At 41.2% G+C, this 20,283-nt stretch overlaps 4 protein-coding genes across 4 annotated transcripts; all 4 read right to left on the bottom strand.

Annotated features, from left to right (window-relative positions):
• Positions 1-801: 801 nt before the first annotated feature.
• LOC147156468 (sulfotransferase 1C2-like) lies at positions 802-4,168 on the bottom strand. The gene is made up of 7 exons (XM_086064680.1): positions 4,018-4,168; positions 3,416-3,544; positions 2,703-2,800; positions 2,496-2,622; positions 2,339-2,433; positions 1,736-1,916; positions 802-963 (listed from the first exon to the last, which is right to left on the bottom strand). The coding sequence occupies exons 1-7, from the start codon at positions 4,166-4,168 to the stop codon at positions 851-853; spliced, it is 894 nt and encodes a 297-aa protein (XP_085920806.1). The 3' UTR covers positions 802-850.
• A 1,532-nt stretch (positions 4,169-5,700) lies between these two features.
• Positions 5,701-9,637, bottom strand: LOC147156467 (sulfotransferase 1C4-like). Its single transcript, XM_086064336.1, has 7 exons — positions 9,446-9,637; positions 8,844-8,972; positions 8,131-8,228; positions 7,924-8,050; positions 7,767-7,861; positions 7,147-7,327; positions 5,701-6,362 (listed from the first exon to the last, which is right to left on the bottom strand). Exons 1-7 carry the CDS (start codon positions 9,594-9,596, stop codon positions 6,250-6,252), a joined length of 894 nt encoding a protein of 297 aa, XP_085920462.1. The 5' UTR covers positions 9,597-9,637; the 3' UTR covers positions 5,701-6,249.
• A 1,463-nt stretch (positions 9,638-11,100) lies between these two features.
• Positions 11,101-15,437, bottom strand: LOC147156466 (sulfotransferase 1C2-like). Its single transcript, XM_086064337.1, has 7 exons — positions 14,832-15,437; positions 14,230-14,358; positions 13,515-13,612; positions 13,308-13,434; positions 13,151-13,245; positions 12,531-12,711; positions 11,101-11,792 (listed from the first exon to the last, which is right to left on the bottom strand). Exons 1-7 carry the CDS (start codon positions 14,980-14,982, stop codon positions 11,680-11,682), a joined length of 894 nt encoding a protein of 297 aa, XP_085920463.1. The 5' UTR covers positions 14,983-15,437; the 3' UTR covers positions 11,101-11,679.
• A 299-nt stretch (positions 15,438-15,736) lies between these two features.
• Positions 15,737-19,705, bottom strand: LOC147156465 (sulfotransferase 1C1-like). Its single transcript, XM_086064335.1, has 7 exons — positions 19,195-19,705; positions 18,982-19,110; positions 17,684-17,781; positions 17,461-17,587; positions 17,203-17,297; positions 16,939-17,119; positions 15,737-16,392 (listed from the first exon to the last, which is right to left on the bottom strand). Exons 1-7 carry the CDS (start codon positions 19,379-19,381, stop codon positions 16,280-16,282), a joined length of 930 nt encoding a protein of 309 aa, XP_085920461.1. The 5' UTR covers positions 19,382-19,705; the 3' UTR covers positions 15,737-16,279.
• Between the last annotated feature and the right edge of the window lie 578 nt (positions 19,706-20,283).

The raw sequence follows: 20,283 nt of genomic DNA, 5'->3' as shown, positions 1-20,283 counted from the left end.
GTTTAATGACATTCGCACATTCATTAATACAATAGAAAGAGCTTGTAAATATTTATTTTTCAAATGGGTTCCATCGTCTGATCAAATTTTTCTAGGAAACCCATATAATAGTATGTAATGATAAATCAAATGTTTTACCACGATATTTACTGTTTTATATTTGCATGAATGTGCCTTTAGCCATCCTGTTAGGAATCATTTTACCAGCAAACATCTATATTCTGACATTATTATTGCCATGTCAGTGGAATCCATATATAATCTCACCCCAGAAACATCACGCCGGCCGGATCGTGAACACACTGGGGAGAGGCTCATATATTCATACTATTCTATATTTTGCAAACACTGGGCTCCAAACATTACATTTTTCAATTGTTTCTGAGATAAAATATATAATATAATTACCTTCATTTGGCGATATGCTTCATTATTGTCTCCTCTCAAACGTACTTTTTCTGTCCCATCTTGATCCTCCTCTGTGGATTTATCGCTCGTTACTCACCTCAAAATAAATTTTTTAACAAGAATAACCACAGACAACCATAACATGTACACACATAACAGACATTTAACATACATAAATAAAACGAATCACGTAATCTCTCGATCGATCAGCAGCGGTAAAAAACCAAATCCGCTGCGTCAACCTGACCTCAACTCTAATTACTGCTATAGCCCTTTCTTTTAGGGTGATTTTCTTTGTTTTGTTTAATTTGACGAATCGATCAAATTCAACTGACCATGAAGCAAACTTTTTATTTCACTGCGATGTTACACTGCAGTCGTAACACGCAACAACACAAATAACTCAAGCTCAGTGGAACCCATTGAAATGATGTCAATCTTTTTAGAGCTGCGTTCTGAACGGCATGTTGACTTGCTTCATTTTCTTCTCGTAGTCCTCGTCAAACTCTGCTGCCTGCTCAGGTGTAAAATGATTTTTCCAATCAGCAACTTCTCCTGTTATGGACAAAACAAATGGAAGAGACACACCAGTTTGTTACGTTATGCTGACAATGAGACTAAATCCTAAATTACGCCTCTTCGAACATGTTAAGACACTCTAAAGAAAGAACAAAATAGATTCCTATTTATCATAAAAATCTGTCAAAAAAAATAATTATATATATATATATATATATATATTAGGGGTGTTAGAAAAATCGATTCGGCAATAAATCACGATATTACAGCGTGCAATTCTCGAATTGATTCGATATGCGACGGATCGATTTTTAAACATCAATTTTTTATGGGAATATTCAACAAAATGTCTTACTTAGGGTTAGGATTCAAGCATGGAAGAATGTTCTATTAATGGAACATTAAGCCTTAATATTTTATTTCAGTGCTGTTCAAACATGAAAAAGACTGCAACCTGTTTGTTAAATGCAGTGGCTCAGTTATAAGCCTGAATTTTCAGATAAATATATACATTTTCTTACAAATCTTACAGTGTACATGTACAAGTTTACTGATTAGTATTTTCTAAATTTGGGTTTTAAAAAATTCGCAATAATCAATTTTTAGATTCGTATCGGGTTAATCCGTATCGAATCAAATCGTGACCTATGAATCGTGATACGAATCGAATCGCCAGGTACTAGGCAATTCACACCCCTAATATATATATATATATATATATATATATATATATATATATATATATATATATATATATATATATATATATATATATATATATATAGTGGTTTCATAAAGGTTTAATGACCTTTTCTCATAAATTTGGAGATGGACTGATTGTAAATCTCTTTTGGAACTGAGCTCTGGTTGACCATTGGATTGTCCTTCATGTTTTTGAAGGTTGTCAGCTCCACAATGCGGCTGATGACATCATCGGAGAGAGACAAGTCTAGGTACTTCGCGAGTCGTTCCACTTCACGTCGAGGATTCTGGGCGGGGGAACGAAAGGAGAGGAAATTCTAAGTCGATAATGCATTTAAGAAATTGTATGTACAGGCTTGTATTAATTACCCCAATAAATCCCCTGCCACCCAGAACCCAGAGAGCCCCAAGAGGCAGTTGCGCGGACACAAATATTGACTGAGCTCCTTGAGCCTAGTAGTAAAACAGAGTCTTGACATCCCAGTCCACACCCCCAGAACACAAAACCACGGGATCACTGGAGGGGGTACATCGCAAGCTCATCGGCAGCCCAAGAAACCCCCTGACCAGTCCGGCCAGAGTGCACAGGTTCAGGCCAAGGTCACAAGGCAAGAGGATCCCATCTGGCACCACCATCACATCAAACGACATCATGCCCTACCCGAGCCCAAGAGTTATGACAAATGACTCGGGAGTTATAAGCCACTACCTCTTTCATGTCCTCATAGAAGATGTAATGGATGTTCCTCTTTTCTCGCTCCTCCCAGAAACCTTTCACATGATCGTGCCAGTAGCCCCATGACACTGCAGAGACAAGATTGATGAAGTTGCTGTCCTGGTCATATAGTCCTCATGTCTCTACTTACATTCTCCATGCATGAACTGTTGGATGAAGCTCTCCCAGGGTCCAGGCTCAGTACTGAAAGTATTCATCTTCTGATAGTAGTATAAGCTCACCATGGTGTCCTTAGCATTGCGTGCAATGTAGATTATCTTTGAAACGCAAGTCATGACATTAAATGATGGCGGTTTTAAGTTGTCACCCCTGCAGGTGCTTGGCCTTATCAACTTACTTTGCATTTGTTGTCCCAAAAGCCGGCTGGAACCATCCGAAGCGGCAGATGGGTCTTAATGATTCTTGGGGGATCCATTTCCTTCAGTTGATCGAGACCTGATGATTTATGGCAAAGCAGATCAGTGGTACCTTGACTTACGAGTTGAATTTGTTCTGTTACCAAACTCGTAACTCAATTCACTCATGTATTAAATCGTTTTTTCTCAATGAAATGAAGAAATACCAGTCCAACTCTCGAAAAGTGTTTTAATAAGAAAAACCAGAAGAAAAATTTTGGCTGATGTATTTTTTTGGCCTATCAGAAAGTAACTGAGAGGGTTTTTCCGCTGGTTGGTCTAATACTATTAGCACTTGGAAATCACAATGTGGCATCTGGCATCAATCACCACAATGCTAGTCTCGGATTGAAAGGTTTTCAACTCAAGGGCGGCTCACGTTGCGCCGCGCGCCTTTCTTGCCCTCCCTTTTAACAATTTTCCATTATTTTTTCTAACCGCGTCCTACACTCACCGACAGACGTGACAAATCCACGTCTAGAGAGTAAAAACCCTGCCGCAGTTTGGCTTTAGCCACAGGCGGTTCTACCCAACCGGATTCGTTTGCCTACTGGCCAAGTAGAAGCATTTGGACCCGGATTTGCCACCTCTGCTCACTGGACATTCATTTGGAATACCTATACAATCGAATGACATCCAATAGAGTTCTACACACCTGATTGTCTCCATACAACAGTGGTAGCCTCGAGAAAAACAGTCCGGGCGCTTATTGGAGCTCGTCTGCAGATCTCAGCATCTCCGTCATGAAGAAGCAGGTCAACTATCTCCTGGGTCCACGTTGAGCCTTAAGAGACACATCTTGATCAGATCTTGGACAACTTCCGATGCATTATATGATCCAGACACCATTTTCACACCTATAATTATCTATACAGCTCGTCCTTATTTGAGTCGCGGGGGAGCTTTGGAGCGTGTCGCAGCTGACTTTGGGCCAGAGGCAGTTTACACTCTGGAATGGTTGCTGGCCAATCGCAGGGCACATATAGAGATAGAAAAAAAACAATCTTGCCTGTGGACAAGCTAGAGTATTCAATGAACCTAACATGCATGTTTTTGGAATGTGGAAGGTAACTGAACTACCTGAAGAAAACTCGCGCTGCAAAGGGAGAACATGCAAATGACACACAGGAAGGTCAAAAATGTGATTCAGGCCCGTAAAACCAAGACTGTGAGACACCTTCAGTGATATCATTCTTTATCAAAATAATACATCACCCCAGAAAAGGACCGCAACAACAAGCATAAAAGAAATCAAACCTGATTTAGGGTAAGCAGTGATGAGGATATCCGATGGATGCGGACGGAAAGCAGACACGGCTTCTAAGCCTCCGGCGATGTGGTCCGATAGAAGGATCCCTTTTACCGGGACTAAGTGGGCGCGACGCATGACGGTCTGGTCGTCTGACATTACTGAGATCAAAACATTTTGTGGAATGACAAAAAAAATTGTTGCCGTTGCCCTTTCTGAGCGGTAGGTAGATCTGAATGTATACTATTATATATTAATATATTCTAGGTCTTGTAATATCTGAATATTTGCCTTGTCGATGCTTTAAAACAACAAACCCTCGGTGTGCAGTGTCAAAAGCACCACACCCAAATTATAATCAAGAGGTATGTGACTGCTTATATGTTTGCTCTTAACCCGAACTTTGTTACCTTTGATACAGCTCTACCTATCCTACTCCTAACTGATAAACCGAAAACCAAATCCAACAATGGCTTTAACGGCAACCCTAATTGTGATCATAGCCCTAAATATCAACTACTCTTTTTTATTTCACCCTTGGATCCTGGTCCAAATGGATCAGGACTTTGACCTTGACAAGGTTAGCCACTTAACTGTGAAATCCATCACTCACAATTCACTTGATCAGCTTTTTTTAAGCGCACACGGCGTCATAGTGTTTGGCCATGTGGTCCGGAAGAGGAATCCTTTTTACTGGGACCGAGACAGATCGAGGAATGGCAGTCTGGTTGTCTGCCATGACTGAGGTCAAAACGTTTTGTGGAACAACAAAAAACTGTTGCTATAATAGTCTATGTCCGGTATCAGAGTATTTTCCTTGCAGCTCCTGCTGATTTGGTTTAAAAACAAAAAAAATAGAGTGGGCGGTGGCAATATAGCACCACACTTAAAATATAAAAGGGAGAAGCTGGAACGTAGGTGCTTATTGTTTTTTACTGTAGGATTGTGCTGAACAAGATTCTTAGAGTCTTATTGCCGTTTCCACAGAGAATATGATCGAATCTTTCACGACAGCTGGCTGGATAGATTAAAAAAAACAGAAGGTTTTCAGGCATAATACAATGTGCGTAATGCAGCCATTCATTCATCATTCATTCATCCTCCAAACCGAAATACAAAATGATGTTTGAATTTTACTCATCCATTTCATTCAATTCTGGGCGTGGACGTATTTGTTTAGTCAACCGTGTCTCACTTGAGATTCAACTTAGGTGCAGTCAATATTGTGACAAGCAAATTACATTGCATACATTATTTAAATAATTCCTAAAAGATTGTGTGTATTACATCATTTATAATAGCCACATTCATGCTACAAATTGAGGAGTGGCCAAGGGTAGTAACAAAGCATCATACAAGCTATACCTAATATATTGCTAATAGTTTCAGTTGTCTTCTTTATCTCTTTTAGAAGCTTTATGGTAGATTTCTTTTTTTTTTACCCGAAAGTTGCTTCAACAAGAGACACTTTCTTGTGTCGCATCAGCTAGCCACAGAAAAAAAATACATTTAATATGCTGCTACGTTATGTTAGGAAATTGAAGACTTGTTTCCCCGTGTTCATAATGTTGATTATCAAACTCAGACAATGAGATCGGTGAAATCAGGATTTATTTTACATAAGCTTATGGACACATGAGATCGACTGAACGCTGATATTAGCCCCCTCATGTGTAACCCCCCTTCTCCTGTTCCGGTCACTAATATCCTTCAGTGACTCTTCAAACCCCTCCTCTGTCTTCTTCGGCCAATCCTCTCCTTCTCAGACAGTCACATGATACATCAATACACGTCACCAAACTTCCCCCTCTTCTCACAAGATAAAGATTTACCTTGTTTTCAGAGCCACAAGAGATGTCACTACACCCCCTCTTTCTCAACCGGTTTATAAAGACAAAGGAATCTATTTAACACATTCGCTTCAACCCCCCACATCACCTTGAATTCTCACACAGAGACATACCGAGCAAACCAAAGCAGCCATATCCACCTCCAAACAGCAACACCACAAATCAGACAGCTATAATCAAACCAACTCACTTCAATCCCACTCTTGGACTCGAAAGAGTCCAAAAATACAGAATTAATTCATATTTCACAGAAAAATTCCAGCGGGGATCTTTATCATCGCAAACGGCAAGCGCATTATTAAGCAAGAGTTGTGTGGGGGAAGTAGTTATTATCATTAAACATCCCTTTAGCAGGAGAGGAGGTCGTTTAGCAGTCATATGTCAATCTTTTTAGAGCTGCGTTCTGAATGGCATGTTGACTTGCTTCATTTTCTTCTCGTAGTCCTCGTCAAACTCTACTGCCTGCTTAGGTGTAAAATGATTTTTCCAATCAGCAACTTCTCCTGTTATGGACAAAACAAATGGAAGAGACACACCAGTTTGTTACGTTATGCTGACAATGAGACTAAATCCTAAATTACGCCTCTTCGGACATGTTGAGACACTCTAAAGAAAGAAGAAAATAGATTCCTATTTATCATAAACATCAGTCAAAAAATAATAATTATAATTATATATATATATATATATATATATATATATATATATATATTAGGGGTGTTAGAAAAATCAATTCGGCAATATATCGCGATATTACAGCGTGCAATTCTCGAATCGATTCGATATGCGGCCGGATCGATTTTTAAACATTAATTTTTTATGGGAATATTCAACAAAACGTCTTACTTAGAGTTAGGATTCAAGCATGGAAGAATGTTCTATTAATGGAACATTAAGCCTTAATATTTTATTTCAGTGCTGTTCAAACTTGAAAAAGACTGCAACCTGTTTGTTAAATGCAGTGGCTCAGTTATAAGCCTGAATTTTCAGATAAATAAATACATTTTCTTACAAATCTTACAGTGTACATGTACAAGTTTACTGATTAGTATTTTCTAAATTTGGGTTTTAAAAAATTCGCAATAATCAATTTTTAGATTTGTATCGGGTTAATCGGTATTGAATCGAATCGTGACCTATGAATCGTGATACGAATCGAATCGCCAGGTATGAGGCAATTCACACCCCTAATATATATATATATATATATATATATATATATATATATATATATATATATATATATATATATATATATTTATAGTGGTTTCATAAAGGTTTAATGACCTTTTCTCATGAATTTGGAGATGGACTGATTGTAAATCTCTTTTGGAACTGAGCTGTGGTTGACCATTGGATTGTCCTTCATGTTCTTGAAGGTTGTCAGCTCCACAATGCGGCTGATGACATCATCGGAGAGAGACAAGTCTAGGTACTTCGCGAGTCGTTCCACTTCACGACGAGGATTCTGGGCGGGGGAACGAAAGGAGAGAAAATTCTAAGTCGATAATGCATTTAAGAAATTGTATGTACAGGCTTGTATTAATTACCCCAATGAATCCCCTGCCACCCAGAACCCAGAGAGCCCCAAGAGGCAGTTGCGCGGACACAAATACTGACTGAGCTCCTTGAGCCTAGTAGTAAAACAGAGTCTTGACATCCCAGTCCACACCCCCAGAACACAAAACCACGGGATCACTGGAAGGGCTACATCGCAAGCTCATCGGCAGCCCAAGAAACCCCCTGACCAGTCCGGCCAGAGTGCACAGGTTCAGGCCAAGGTCACAAGGCAGGAGGATCCCATCTGGCACCACCATCACATCAAACGACATCATCGCCTTGGAGAACTAATGCCCTACCTGAGCCCAAGAGTTATGACAAATGACTTGGGAGTTATAAGCCACTACCTCTTTCATGTCCTCATAGAAGATGTAATGGATGTTCCTCTTTTCTCGCTCCTCCCAGAAACCTTTGACATGATCGTGCCAGTAGCCCCATGCCACTGCAGAGACAAGATTCATGAAGTTGCTGTCCTGGTCATATAGTCCTCATGTCTCTACTTACATTCTCCATGCATGAACTTCTGGATGAAGCTCTCCCAGGGTCCAGGCTCAGGACTGAAAGTATTCATCTTCTGATAGTAGTATAAGCTCACCATGGTGTCCTTAGCATTGCGTGCAATGTAGATCATCTTTTAAACGCAAGTCATGACATTAAATGATGGCTGTTTTAAGTTGTCACCCCTGCAGGTGCTTGGCCTTATCAACTTACTTTGCATTTGTTGTCCCAAAAGCCGGCTGGAACCATCTGAAGCGGCAGATGGGTCTTAATGACTCTTGGGGGATCCATTTCCTTCAGTTGATCGAGACCTGATGATTTATGGCAAAGCAGATCAGTGGTACCTTGACTTACGAGTTGAATTTGTTCTGTTACCAAACTCGTAACTCAATTCACTCATGTATTAAATCGTTTTTTCTCAATGAAATGAAGAAATACCAGTCCAACTCTCGAAAAGTGTTTTAATAAGAAAAACCAGAAGAAAATTTTTGGCTGATGTAGTTTTCTTGGCCTATCAGAAAGTAACTGAGAGGGTTTTTCCGCTGGTTGGTCTAATACTATTAGCACTTGGAAATCACAATGTGGCATCTGGCATCAATCACCACAATGCTAGTCTCGGATTAAAGGTTTTCAACTCAAGGGCGGCTCACGTTGCGCCGCGTGCCTTTCTTGCCCTCCCTTTTAACAATTTTCCATAATTTTTTCTAACCGCGTCCTACACTCACCGACAGACATGACAAATCCACGTCTAGAGAGTAAAAACCCTGCCGCAGTTTGGCTTTAGCCACAGGCGTTTCTACCCAACCGGATTTGTTTGCCTACTGGCCAAGTAGAAGCACTTAGACCTGGATTTGCCACCTCTGCTCACTGGACATTCATTTGGAATACCTATACAATCGAATGACATCCAATCGAGTTCTACACACCTGATTGTCTCCGTACAACAGTGGTAGCCTCGAGAAAAACAGTCCGGTCGTTTATTGGAGCTCGTCTGCAGATCTCAGCATCTCCGTCATGAAGAAGCAGGTCAACTATCTCCTGGGTCCACGTTGAGCCTTAAGAAACACATCTTGATCAGATCTTGGACAACTTCCGATGCATTATGAGATCCAGACACCATTTTCACACCTATAATTATCTATACAGCTCGTCCTTATTTGAGTCGCGGGGGAGCTTTGGAGCGTGTCGCAGCTGACTTTGGGCCAGAGGCAGTTTACACTCTGGAATGGTTGCTGGCCAATCGCAGGGCACATATAGAGATAGAAAAAAAACAATCTTGCCTGTGGACAAGCTAGAGTATTCAATGAACCTAACATGCATGTTTTTGGAATGTGGAAGGTAACTGAACTACCTGAAGAAAACTCGCGCTGCAAAGGGAGAACATGCAAATGACACAAAGGAAGGTCAGAAATGTGATTCAAGCCCAAAAAACCAAGACTGTGAGACACCTTCAGTGATATCATTCTACATCTAAATGATACATCACCCCAGAAAAGGACCGCAACAACAAGCATAAAATAAATCAAACCTGATTTAGGGTAAGCAATGATGAGGATATCCGATGGATGCGGACAGAAAGCAGACACGGCTTCTAAGCCTCTGGCGACGTGGTCCGGCAAAAGGATCCCTTTTACCGGGACCAAGTGGGCGCGACGCATGACGGTCTGGTCGTCTGACATAACTGAGATCAAAACGTTTTGTGGAATGACAAAAAAAATTGTTGCCGTTGCCCTTTCTGAGCGGTAGGTAGATCTGAATGAATACTATTATATATTAATATATTCTAGGTTAGTTAATATCTGAATATTTGCCTTGTCGATGCTTTAAAACAACAAACCCTCGGTGTGCAGTGTCAAAAGCACCACACCCAAAATATAATCAAGAGGTATGTTTGACTGCTTATATGTTTGCTCTTAACCCGAACTTTGTTACCTTTGACACAGCTCTACCTATCCTACTCCTAACTGATAAACCGAAAACCAAATCCAACAATGACTTTAACGGCAACCTAATTGTAATCATAGCCCTAAATATCAACTACTCTTTTTATTTCACCCTTGGATCCTGGTTCAAATGGATCAGGACTTTGACCTTGACAAGGTTAGCCCCTTAACTGTGAAATCCATCACTCACAATTCACTTGATCAGCTTTTTTTAAGTGCACACGGCGTCATAGTGTTTGGCCATGTGGTCCGGAAGAGGAATCCTTTTTACTGGGACCGAGACAGATCGAGGAATGGCAGTCTGGTTGTCTGCCATGACTGAGGTCAAAACGTTTTGTGGAACAACAAAAAACTGTTGCTATAATAGTCTATGTCCGGTATCAGAGTATTTTCCTTGCAGCTCCTGCTGATTTGGTTTAAAAACAAAAAAAAACTGAGTGGGCGGTGGCAATATAGCACCACACTTAAAATATAAAAGGGAGAAGCTGGAACGTAGGTGCTTATTGTTTTTTACTGTAGGATTGTGCTGAACAAGATTCTTAGAGTCTTATTGCCGTTTCCACAGAGAATATAATCGAATCTTTCACGACAGCTGGCTGGATAGATTCAAACAAAACAGAAGGTTTTCAGGCATAATACAATGTACGTAATACAGCCATTCATTCATCATTCATTCATCCTCCAAACCGAAATACAAAATGATGTTTGAATTTTACTCATCCATTTCATTCAATTCTGGGCGTGGACGTATTTGTTTAGTCAACCGTGTCTCACTTGAGATTCAACTTAGGTGCAGTCAATATTGTGACAAGCAAATTACATTGCATACATTATTTAAATAATTCCTAAAAGATTGTGTGTATTACATCATTTATAATAGCCACATTCATGCTACAAATTGAGGAGTGGCCAAGGGTAGTAACAAAGCATCATACAAGCTATACCTAATATATTGCTAATAGTTTCAGTTGTCTTCTTTATCTCTTTTAGAAGCTTTATGGTAGATTTCTTTTTTTTTTTACCCGAAAGTTGCTTCAACAAGAGACACTTTCTTGTGTAGCATCAGCTAGCCACAGAAAAAAAATACATTTAATATGCTGCTACGTTATGTTAGGAAATTGAAGACTTGTTTCCCCGTGTTCATAATGTTGATTATCAAACTCAGACAATGAGATCGGTGAAATCGGGATTTATTTTACATAAGCTTATGGACACATGAGATCGACTGAACGCCGTCATTAGCCCCCTCATGTGTAACCCCCTTCTCCTGTTCCGGTCACTAATATCCTTCAGTGACTCTTCAAACCCCTCCTCTGTCTTCTTCGGCCAATCCTCTCCTTCTCAGACAGTCACATGATACATCAATACACGTCACCAAACTTCCCCCTCTTCTCACAAGATAAAGATTTACCTTGTTTTCAGAGCCACAAGAGATGTCACTACACCCCCTCTTTCTCAACCGGTTTATAAAGACAAAGGAATCTATTTAACACATTCGCTTCAACCCCTCACATCACCTTGAATTCTCACACAGAGACATACCGAGCAAACCAAAGCAGCCATATCCACCTCCAAACAGCAACACCACAAATCAGACAGCGATAATCAAACCAACTCACTTCAATCCCACTCTTGGACTCGAAAAAGTCCAAAAATACAGAATTAATTCATATTTCACAGAAAAATTCCAGCGGGGATCTTTATCATCGCAAACGGCAAGCGCAACATTAAGCAAGAGTTGTGTGGGGGAAGTAGTTATTATCATTAAACATCCCTTTAGCAGGAGAGGAGGTAGTTTAGCAGTCATATGTCAATCTTTTTAGAGCTGCGTTCTGAATGGCATGTTGACTTGCTTCATTTTCTTCTCGTAGTCCTCGTCAAACTCTGCTGCCTGCTCAGGTGTAAAATGATTTTTCCAATCAGCAACTTCTCCTGTTATGGACAAAACAAATGGAAGAGACACACCAGTTTGTTACGTTATGCTGACAATGAGACTAAATCCTAAATTACGCCTCTTCGGACATGTTGAGATACTCTAAAGAACGAAGAAAATAGATTCCTATTTATCATAAACATCAGTCAAAAAAAAATAATTATATATATATATATATATATATATATATATATATATATATTAAGGGTGTTAGAAAAATCAATTCGGCAATATATCGCGATATTACAGCGTGCAATTCTCGAATCGATTCGATATGCGGCCGGATCGATTTTTAAACATTGATTTTTTATGGGAATATTCAACAAAACGTCTTACTTAGGGTTAGGATTCAAGCATGGAAGAATGTTCTATTAATGGAACATTAAGCCTTAATATTTTATTTCAGTGCTGTTCAAACATGAAAAAGACTGCAACCTGTTTGTTAAATGCAGTGGCTCAGTTATAAGCCTGAATTTTCAGATAAATAAATACATTTTCTTACAAATCTTACAGTGTACATGTACAAGTTTACTGATTAGTATTTTCTAAATTTGGGTTTTAAAAAATTCGCAATAATCAATTTTTAGATTTGTTTCGGGTTAATCGGTATCGAATCGAATCGTGACCTATGAATCGTGATACGAATCGAATCGCCAGGTACGAGGCAATTCACACCCCTAATATATATATATATATATATATATTTATTTATAGTGGTTTCATAAAGGTTTAATGACCTTTTCTCATGAATTTGGAGATGGACTGATTGTAAATCTCTTTTGGAACTGAGCTCTGGTTGACCATTGGATTGTCCTTCATGTTCTTGAAGGTTGTCAGCTCCACAATGCGGCTGATGACATCATCGGAGAGAGACAAGTCTAGGTACTTCGCGAGTCGTTCCACTTCACGACGAGGATTCTGGGCGGGGGAACGAAAGGAGAGGAAATTCTAAGTCGATAATGCATTTAAGAAATTGTATGTACAGGCTTGTATTAATTACCCCAATGAATCCCCTGCCACCCAGAACCCAGAGAGCCCCAAGAGGCAGTTGCGCGGACACAAATACTGACTGAGCTCCTTGAGCCTAGTAGTAAAACAGAGTCTTGACATCCCAGTCCACACCCCCAGAACACAAAACCACGGGATCACTGGAAGGGCTACATCGCAAGCTCATCGGCAGCCCAAGAAACCCCCTGACCAGTCTGGCCAGAGTGCACAGGTTCAGGCCAAGGTCACAAGGCAGGAGGATCCCATCTGGCACCACCATCACATCAAACGACATCATCGCCTTGGAGAAGTAATGCCCTACCTGAGCCCAAGAGTTATGACAAATGACTTGGGAGTTATAAGCCACTACCTCTTTCATGTCCTCATAGAAGATGTAATGGATGTTCCTCTTTTCTCGCTCCTCCCAGAAACCTTTCACATGATCGTGCCAGTAGCCCCATGCCACTGCAGAGACAAGATTCATGAAGTTGCTGTCCTGGTCATATAGTCCTCATGTCTCTACTTACATTCTCCATGCATGAAATTCTGGATGAAGCTCTCCCAGGGTCCAGGCTCAGGAAGGAAAGTAAACATCTTCTGATAGTAGTATAAGCTCACCATGGTGTCCTTAGCATTGCGTGCAATGTAGATCATCTTTGAAACGCAAGTCATGACATTAAATGATGGCGGTTTTAAGTTGTCACCCCTGCAGGTGCTTGGCCTTATCAACTTACTTTGCATTTGTTGTCCCAAAAGCCGGCTGGAACCATCTGATGCGGCAGATGGGTCTTAATGACTCTTGGGGGATCCATTTCCTTCAGTTGATCGAGACCTGATGATTTATGGCAAAGCAGATCAGTGGTACCTTGACTTACGAGTTGAATTTGTTCTGTTACCAAACTCGTAACTCAATTCACTCATGTATTAAATCGTTTTTTCTCAATGAAATGAAGAAATACCAGTCCAACCCTCGAAAAGTGTTTTAATAAGAAAAACCAGAAGAAAAATTTTGGCTGATGTAGTTTTCTTGGCCTACCAGGAAGTAACTGAGAAGGGTTTTTCCGCTGGTTGGTCTAATACTATTAGCACTTGGAAATCACAATGTGGCATCTGGCATCAATCGCCACAATGCTAGTCTCGGATTGAAATGTTTTCAACTCAAGGGTGCCTCGCGTTGCGCCGCGCGCCTTTCTTGCCCTCCCTTTTAACAATTTTCCATAATTTTTTCTAACCGCGTCCTACACTCACCGACAGACATGACAAATCCACGTCTAGAGAGTAAAAACCCTGCCGCAGTTTGGCTTTAGCCACAGGCGTTTCTACCCAACCGGATTTGTTTGCCTACTGGCCAAGTAGAAGCACTTAGACCTGGATTTGCCACCTCTGCTCACTGGACATTCATTTGGAAAACCTATACAATCGAATGACATCCAATCGAGTTCTACACACCTGATTGTCTCCATACAACAGTGGTAGCCTCGAGAAAAACAGTCCGGGTGCTTATAGGAGCTCGTCTGCAGATCTCAGCATCTCCGTCATGAAGAAGCAGGTCAACTATCTCCTGGGTCCACGTTGAGCCTTAAGAAACACATCTTGATCAGATCTTGGACAACTTCCGATGCATTATATGATCCAGACACCATTTTCACACCTATAATTATCTATACAGCTCGTCCTTATTTGAGTCGCGGGGGAGCTTTGGAGCGTGTCGCAGCTGACATTGGGCCAGAGGCAGTTTACACTCTGGAATGGTTGCTGGCCAATCGCAGGGCACATATAGAGACAGAAAAAAAACAATCTTGCCTGTGGACAAGCTAGAGTATTCAATGAACCTAACATGCATGTTTTTGGAATGTGGAAGGTAACTGAACTACCTGAAGAAAACTCGCGCTGCAAAGGGAGAACATGCAAATGACAGAAAGGAAGGTCAAAAATGTGATTCAAGCCCAAAAAACCAAGACTGTGAGACACCTTCAGTGATATCATTCTACATCTAAATGATACATCACCCCAGAAAAGGACCGCAACAACAAGCATAAAATAAATCAAACCTGATTTAGGGTAAGCAATGATGAGGATATCCGATGGATGCGGACGGAAAGCAGACACGGCTTCTAAGCCTCCGGCGATGTGGTCCGGCAGAAGGATCCCTTTTACCGGGACCAAGTGGGCGCGACGCATGACGGTCTGGTCGTCTGACATGCTTTAAAACAACAAACCCTCGGTGTGCAGTGTCAAAAGTACCACACCCAAATTATAATCAAGAGGTGTGTTTGACCGCTTATATTTTTGTTCTTAACCCGAACTTACCTTTGACACAGCTCTACCTATCCTACTCCTAACTGATAAACCAAAAACCAAATCCAACAATGACCTAAACGGCAACCCTAATTGTAATCATAGCCCTAAATATCAACTACTCTTTTTTTATTTCACCCTTGGATCCTGGTCCAAATGGATCAGGACTTTGACCTTGACAAGGTTAGCCACTTAACTGTGAAATCCATCACTCACAATTCACTTGATCAGCTTTTTTTAAGCGGACACGGCGTCATAGTGTTTGGCCATGTGGTCCGGAAGAGGAATCCTTTTTACTGGGACCGAGACAGATCGAGGAATGGCAGTCTGGTTGTCTGCCATGACTGAGGTCAAAACATTTTGTGGAACAACAAAAAACTGTTGCTATAATAGTCTATGTCCGGTATCAGAGTATTTTCCTTGCAGCTCCTGCTGATTTGGTTTAAAAAAAACAAAAAACAGAATGGGCGGTGGCAATATAGCACCACACTTAAAATATAAAAGGGAGAAGCTGGAACGTAGGTGCTTATTGTTTTTTACTGTAGGATTGTGCTGAACAAGATTCTTAGAGTCTTATTGCCGTTTCCACAGAGAATATGATCGAATCTTTCACGACAGCTGGCTGGATAGATTCAAACAAAACAGAAGGGTTGCAGGCATAATACAATGTGCGTAATACAGCCATTCATTCATCATTCATTCATCCTCCAAACCGAAATACAAAATGATGTTTGAATTTTACTCATCCATTTCATTCAATTCTGGGCGTGGACGTATTTGTTTAGTCAACCGTGTCTCACTTGAGATTCAACTTAGGTGCAGTCAATATTGTGACAAGCAAATTACGTTGCATACATTATTTAAATAATTCCTAAAAGATTGTGTGTATTACATCATTTATAATAGCCACATTCATGCTACAAATTGAGTGGCCAAGGGTAGTAACAAAGCATCATACAAGCTATACCTAATATATTGCTAATAGTTTCAGTTGTCTTCTTTATCTCTTTTAGAAGCTTTATGGTAGATTTCTTTTTTTTTTTTTACCCGAAAGTTGCTTCAACAAGAGACACTTTCTTGTGTAGCATCAGCTCGCCACAGAAAAAAAATACATTTAATATACTGCTACATTATATACATTGCAATTATAACAAGCAATAACTCAAGCTAAGTAGAAGCCATTGAAACAATGCTAAGCCTGTTAGAACTGAGTTCTGAACGGTATGTTGACTTGCTTCATTTTCTTCTCGTAGTCCTCGTCAAACTCTGCTGACTGCTCGGGTGTGAAAAGATTTTTCCAGTCTCCGACTTCTCCTGTTGAGGACAAAAAAGAAGATATCTGCTTGAATCCTCTGGTGGATAGACGATATCGCACTGCTACGTCCGTAGACGCGATATCCATTAGCTAGCTTGCGTGCTAACAGGCGCTTGCAATTGTGCTGGATTAAAGACTGATACGAACGAAGGCACTCAAGTTCTTATATAGTGGGGAGGTAGAACCTGAGCTCAAGTGCGTCACTGGGCACGTTTTTGCCACGCCCCAAAAATGTACAACGTAAAACGTCACCTCCGCAATTGCGTACGACATAGCTCTGTTTTTGCACGTCTGTAGAAATTATTGTCAAATATGCAGAATTTATTTCGAAACAAATCTCTGAATTAATTTGAAAATTAACATTTGTTAGACTGCATCGTATTCCTTCATAGATTTCTGACAAGCAAAAGGGTCCCCATGCTTGTTTGACAACATCACTTGACTTCATTTTGAACTGAACCGACACCAGAGGAAAATGCAGTAACTCCTAAATCCTCTAGAGGTCAGCACTTTCCTATAACAGGACTCGACTCGTGTTGAATGACCTTTTCTCATGAAGTTGGAGATGGAGTGGTCAAAAACAGACTGGGGAATGAACGTGTAGTTAGCCATCGGGTTCTCCTTCATGTTTTTGAAGGATGTCAGCTCCACAACGCGGCTGATGACATCATCAGAGAGGGACAAGTCCAGGTACTTCATTATGCGTTCCACTTCACGTCTTGGATTCTGCATGGCAAAAAGTAATAGAAGGATGTACGAACAAGCTCTTTGAGCACAGGGTGGATGCAAATGATGAATGAAATCGCTACCTCTTTCATGTCTTCAAAGAAGAGATAAAGGATGTTCCTCTTTTCTCGTTCCTCCCAATAACCTTTCACGTGATCGTACCAGGAGCCCCATGGCACTGCAGAGCACATTTAGTGCAAGTGTGATTTATTTTCCACGTTTGTATCTTTCTTCCACTATCTATGCCAGCGACGCATTCTGACAGACAGAACAAGTGAATGCCGCTCGATGGCAAGTAAATATATTTGTAAGTAAATTTGTATTTTAAATGGGCCACTTACACACTCCACGCATGAATTTGTGGATGTAGCCGTCCCAAGGTCCAGGCTCAGGCTGAGTCATATTCATTTGATCAAAGTAATAGTAGCTCACCATGTTGTCCTTTGCGTTGCGTGCTACATAGATAGTCTGCGCACATGATAAAACCACAAAGCAAGGAACATCTTCAATGAGAGCTCATTGTTGGTTTTAGTCATGTTACGTAATCCCTACTTGCCAACTTACTTTGCACTTTTTTTCCCAAAACCCAGTCGGAACCAGTTGAAATGGCAGATGTGTCTTAATGATTCTTGGAGGAGCCATTTTATTTAGAAGCTCAAGACCTGGGGGGAAAAAAAAGAAGAAGAACATTTGGGAAAAAATTACATAGAAAATGGATGGATGGATCTTTTTTTGGGGTATTTTCCCACTATTTGGAATCGTTGCGCTTATAGTTTGCAGTGATGTACAAGTGCAAATGCACGCTGGCCACATCAAACGCTCTCGCCACAGGCCCTTGTTCTCCAACCCATGTTGTCCCTCTCTAAGATAACCAAAATACGAATGCCTCTCACTATGATGTGGTGCAGATCAGCATGTGTCCAGCACTGCAGATCCCGTTTTGGGTCGTGGGAAAGTTGGAGTCTTTCCTTACATGCCGGATTGGTTGCTAGTCAACTGCTGGGCAATTGTGAATGGGGGGCATTGAGCAGGAACTGATTTTTGTATGTGAATCACTACACTACGAAAGGTCGATAATAAATCTTAAATTTAAAAAAAATAGTGTATTGATAGACGCTGGCTCATCCACAACCCAAACGAGGACAAGCGCTATAGAAAATGGATCGATGAACTGAAAAGTATGTATCCCCACATTTGTAAGCTTTTTAAAATGTTGGTACAGGGAATCTGCTAAATCGGACTTTGTTGAAGCCGAGTTCCAGTGCAGTCCTCTGGATAGGTATTCCCTGGCTTTGCGTTGCAGATAGGAAATCCAAGTCCAGAAAGTAACAACCCTGCCATAGGTTGTCATTAGCCACTGGTGCTTATACTCAACCAGCAGTCCAGGTGACCAGATGCAGACCAGGGGTAAAAGATCAGGTCCAGAAGATCAAATCCTAACAAAATCTAGTGGACCAAGGCCAGATCCAGACCAGATTGATCAAATCAGGTCCAAAAGGCCAGATCTAGACCGAGACCAAAAAAGAGCCAGAAAGCCAGATCTTGACCTGGTCGAAAGGGCTGGGTCCAGAAGGCCGGATCCTAACCAGGTCTACGAAGGCCAGGTCTTGACCAGGTTTATCAGATAAGGTCCAGAAGGCCATATCCATACAGGGGACAATCCAGGTCCAGAAGACTAGCTCTAGAAAAAACAGGTCCTACCGGGTCCTGAAGGCCAGTTCCTAACTCCTAAACGAGCTTGTTTATCTACTGATTGAGTAGAAGCACCTGTGTGCGTTTTTTGTGTAGCTATACCTGATAAAGTATCCAGGGTATTTAGAACATAATTCGACAACATATATATATATATATACAGTACACACCAGAGGGGATTGGCGGTGGGCTGCAGATCTCCAGGAAAGGACTTCGGACCGGTGTGGGGGCTCGTCTGCAGGCCTCCGCATCACCGTTGTGAAGAAGCAGATCAACTATCTCCTGGGTCCAGGTTGTCCCTTGAGCCCCAAAAGTACAACAACACAGTGAATGACATCACTCCATAATCTGGATGTGCTGAGAAGCATTGCATTTTGTCGGACCCGCTTTAGGGTAGGTGGCGATGAGGAGGTCCGAGGCGTCAGGACAGAAAGCTGAGATGGCATCAAAGTTATTGGCGATGTAGTTCATTAAAGGAATTCCTTTCACGTGGATGAGCGGGAAGCGAGAGATGGAGCTGCCAGCTTTCTGGATGGCATCGCTGTAGGACAACTCTTTGTCTTCTGACATGGCTGGAGTCAAAAAGTTGTAGTGCGCAGACACAATTGCTGCGGAAAATACAATGTGTGCGAAGTCCTTTCTCCTCTCCTGTCAAATATTTTCCAGGGGCTTGATTTGGGGTCTTTTCCTAGAAATCCTATCCTCTATAGGATATCCTTTTCGTCCGGTCCACTAACATCTGGACTTTGCCTGTGCGAGCTGCCGTGAGCTTTGATTTACAGCCTCTCTGACACGTGAGTCCGAAAACTCTCAGTGGGCTGTCCCAACGGCATTCTGCTGTAAACAGAGTGAAGAGAAACATTCAGTTGTACTGTATGTTCCCTCCTACCGATACTTTATCAACTATTTCCTGTGTAGCTTGAGGGAAGGACAAGGAGGGTCTTGTGTAAGCTCCACAGCCACACAAAGAGAACAAAGGTCCCTGGCTGAATTGTAATTTAAATGGTAGTTTCGGTGGACTCATCTCAATACATTTTAATTAGAGAGTGAATCTGTGCACACTTCCCATACTTTTGGCCGCAAGTTTGGAACCACGGTCAAGTTAAGGCATCTGTTTTTCCCCCGCCCCTCCGCTCGCTCTCCTGCCTGTTAGAACACGACCGCATGACAGTTATCAGCGATTAAACCTAGACTATCAATGCATAGTATGGTCATGAATCAGGACAGTTTACGGAATGCATGAGAATTCCTGTTGTGAGCACAGTCAGCCTGCATCAACTGTTTAGATTTGGCATCCTGTCAAAGGCTGAAACAATATTGTTAGCGAAAACAAGCTCAGAAAGATTTGGCCACAGAGCACTGTGTTATTGAGAAAACATCTGGAATGAGACTATGAATATTTTGCATATCTGTGTTATGAGAAACAGCTTCTACATCTAATCTTAGTTTCAGATCAGGGGGGGGGGGTGCAA

This window comes from Leptonotus elevatus, chromosome 20 (assembly GCF_054856555.1).
Source record: "Leptonotus elevatus isolate MCC_2025b chromosome 20, RoL_Lele_1.0, whole genome shotgun sequence".
In the NCBI taxonomy this organism is placed as follows: Eukaryota; Metazoa; Chordata; class Actinopteri; order Syngnathiformes; family Syngnathidae; genus Leptonotus; species Leptonotus elevatus.
Note: the sequence above shows the minus strand (reverse complement) of the source record. Positions and strands in the feature narration are given on the sequence as shown.

Excerpts from the sequence above, each read along its gene's own strand:
- LOC147156466 (XM_086064337.1), bottom strand. The coding sequence starts at position 14,982 with ATGTCAGACGACCAGACCGTCATGCGTCGCGCCCACTTGGTCCCGGTA. Across the intron at positions 14,359-14,831 it reads CATTGCTTACCCTAAATCAG|GCTCAACGTGGACCCAGGAG; the intron begins GTTTGATTTATT and ends GTGTTTCTTAAG. Across the intron at positions 12,712-13,150 it reads TCTATGAGGACATGAAAGAG|AATCCTCGTCGTGAAGTGGA; the intron begins GTAGTGGCTTAT and ends TCCCCCGCCCAG.
- LOC147156467 (XM_086064336.1), bottom strand. The coding sequence starts at position 9,596 with ATGTCAGACGACCAGACCGTCATGCGTCGCGCCCACTTGGTCCCGGTA. Across the intron at positions 8,973-9,445 it reads CATTGCTTACCCTAAATCAG|GCTCAACGTGGACCCAGGAG; the intron begins GTTTGATTTATT and ends GTGTTTCTTAAG. Across the intron at positions 8,229-8,843 it reads TGTTGTACGGAGACAATCAG|GTCTCGATCAACTGAAGGAA; the intron begins GTGTGTAGAACT and ends ATAAATCATCAG.
- LOC147156465 (XM_086064335.1), bottom strand. The coding sequence starts at position 19,381 with ATGTCAGAAGACAAAGAGTTGTCCTACAGCGATGCCATCCAGAAAGCT. Across the intron at positions 17,782-18,981 it reads CCCACCGCCAATCCCCTCTG|GTCTTGAGCTTCTAAATAAA; the intron begins GTGTGTACTGTA and ends TTTTCCCCCCAG. Across the intron at positions 17,588-17,683 it reads TTTGGGAAAAAAAGTGCAAA|ACTATCTATGTAGCACGCAA; the intron begins GTAAGTTGGCAA and ends TCATGTGCGCAG.
- LOC147156468 (XM_086064680.1), bottom strand. The coding sequence starts at position 4,168 with ATGTCAGACGACCAGACCGTCATGCGTCGCGCCCACTTAGTCCCGGTA. Across the intron at positions 2,434-2,495 it reads ACAGTTCATGCATGGAGAAT|TGTCATGGGGCTACTGGCAC; the intron begins GTAAGTAGAGAC and ends TTGTCTCTGCAG. Across the intron at positions 964-1,735 it reads CTCCAAATTTATGAGAAAAG|GAGAAGTTGCTGATTGGAAA; the intron begins GTCATTAAACCT and ends TGTCCATAACAG.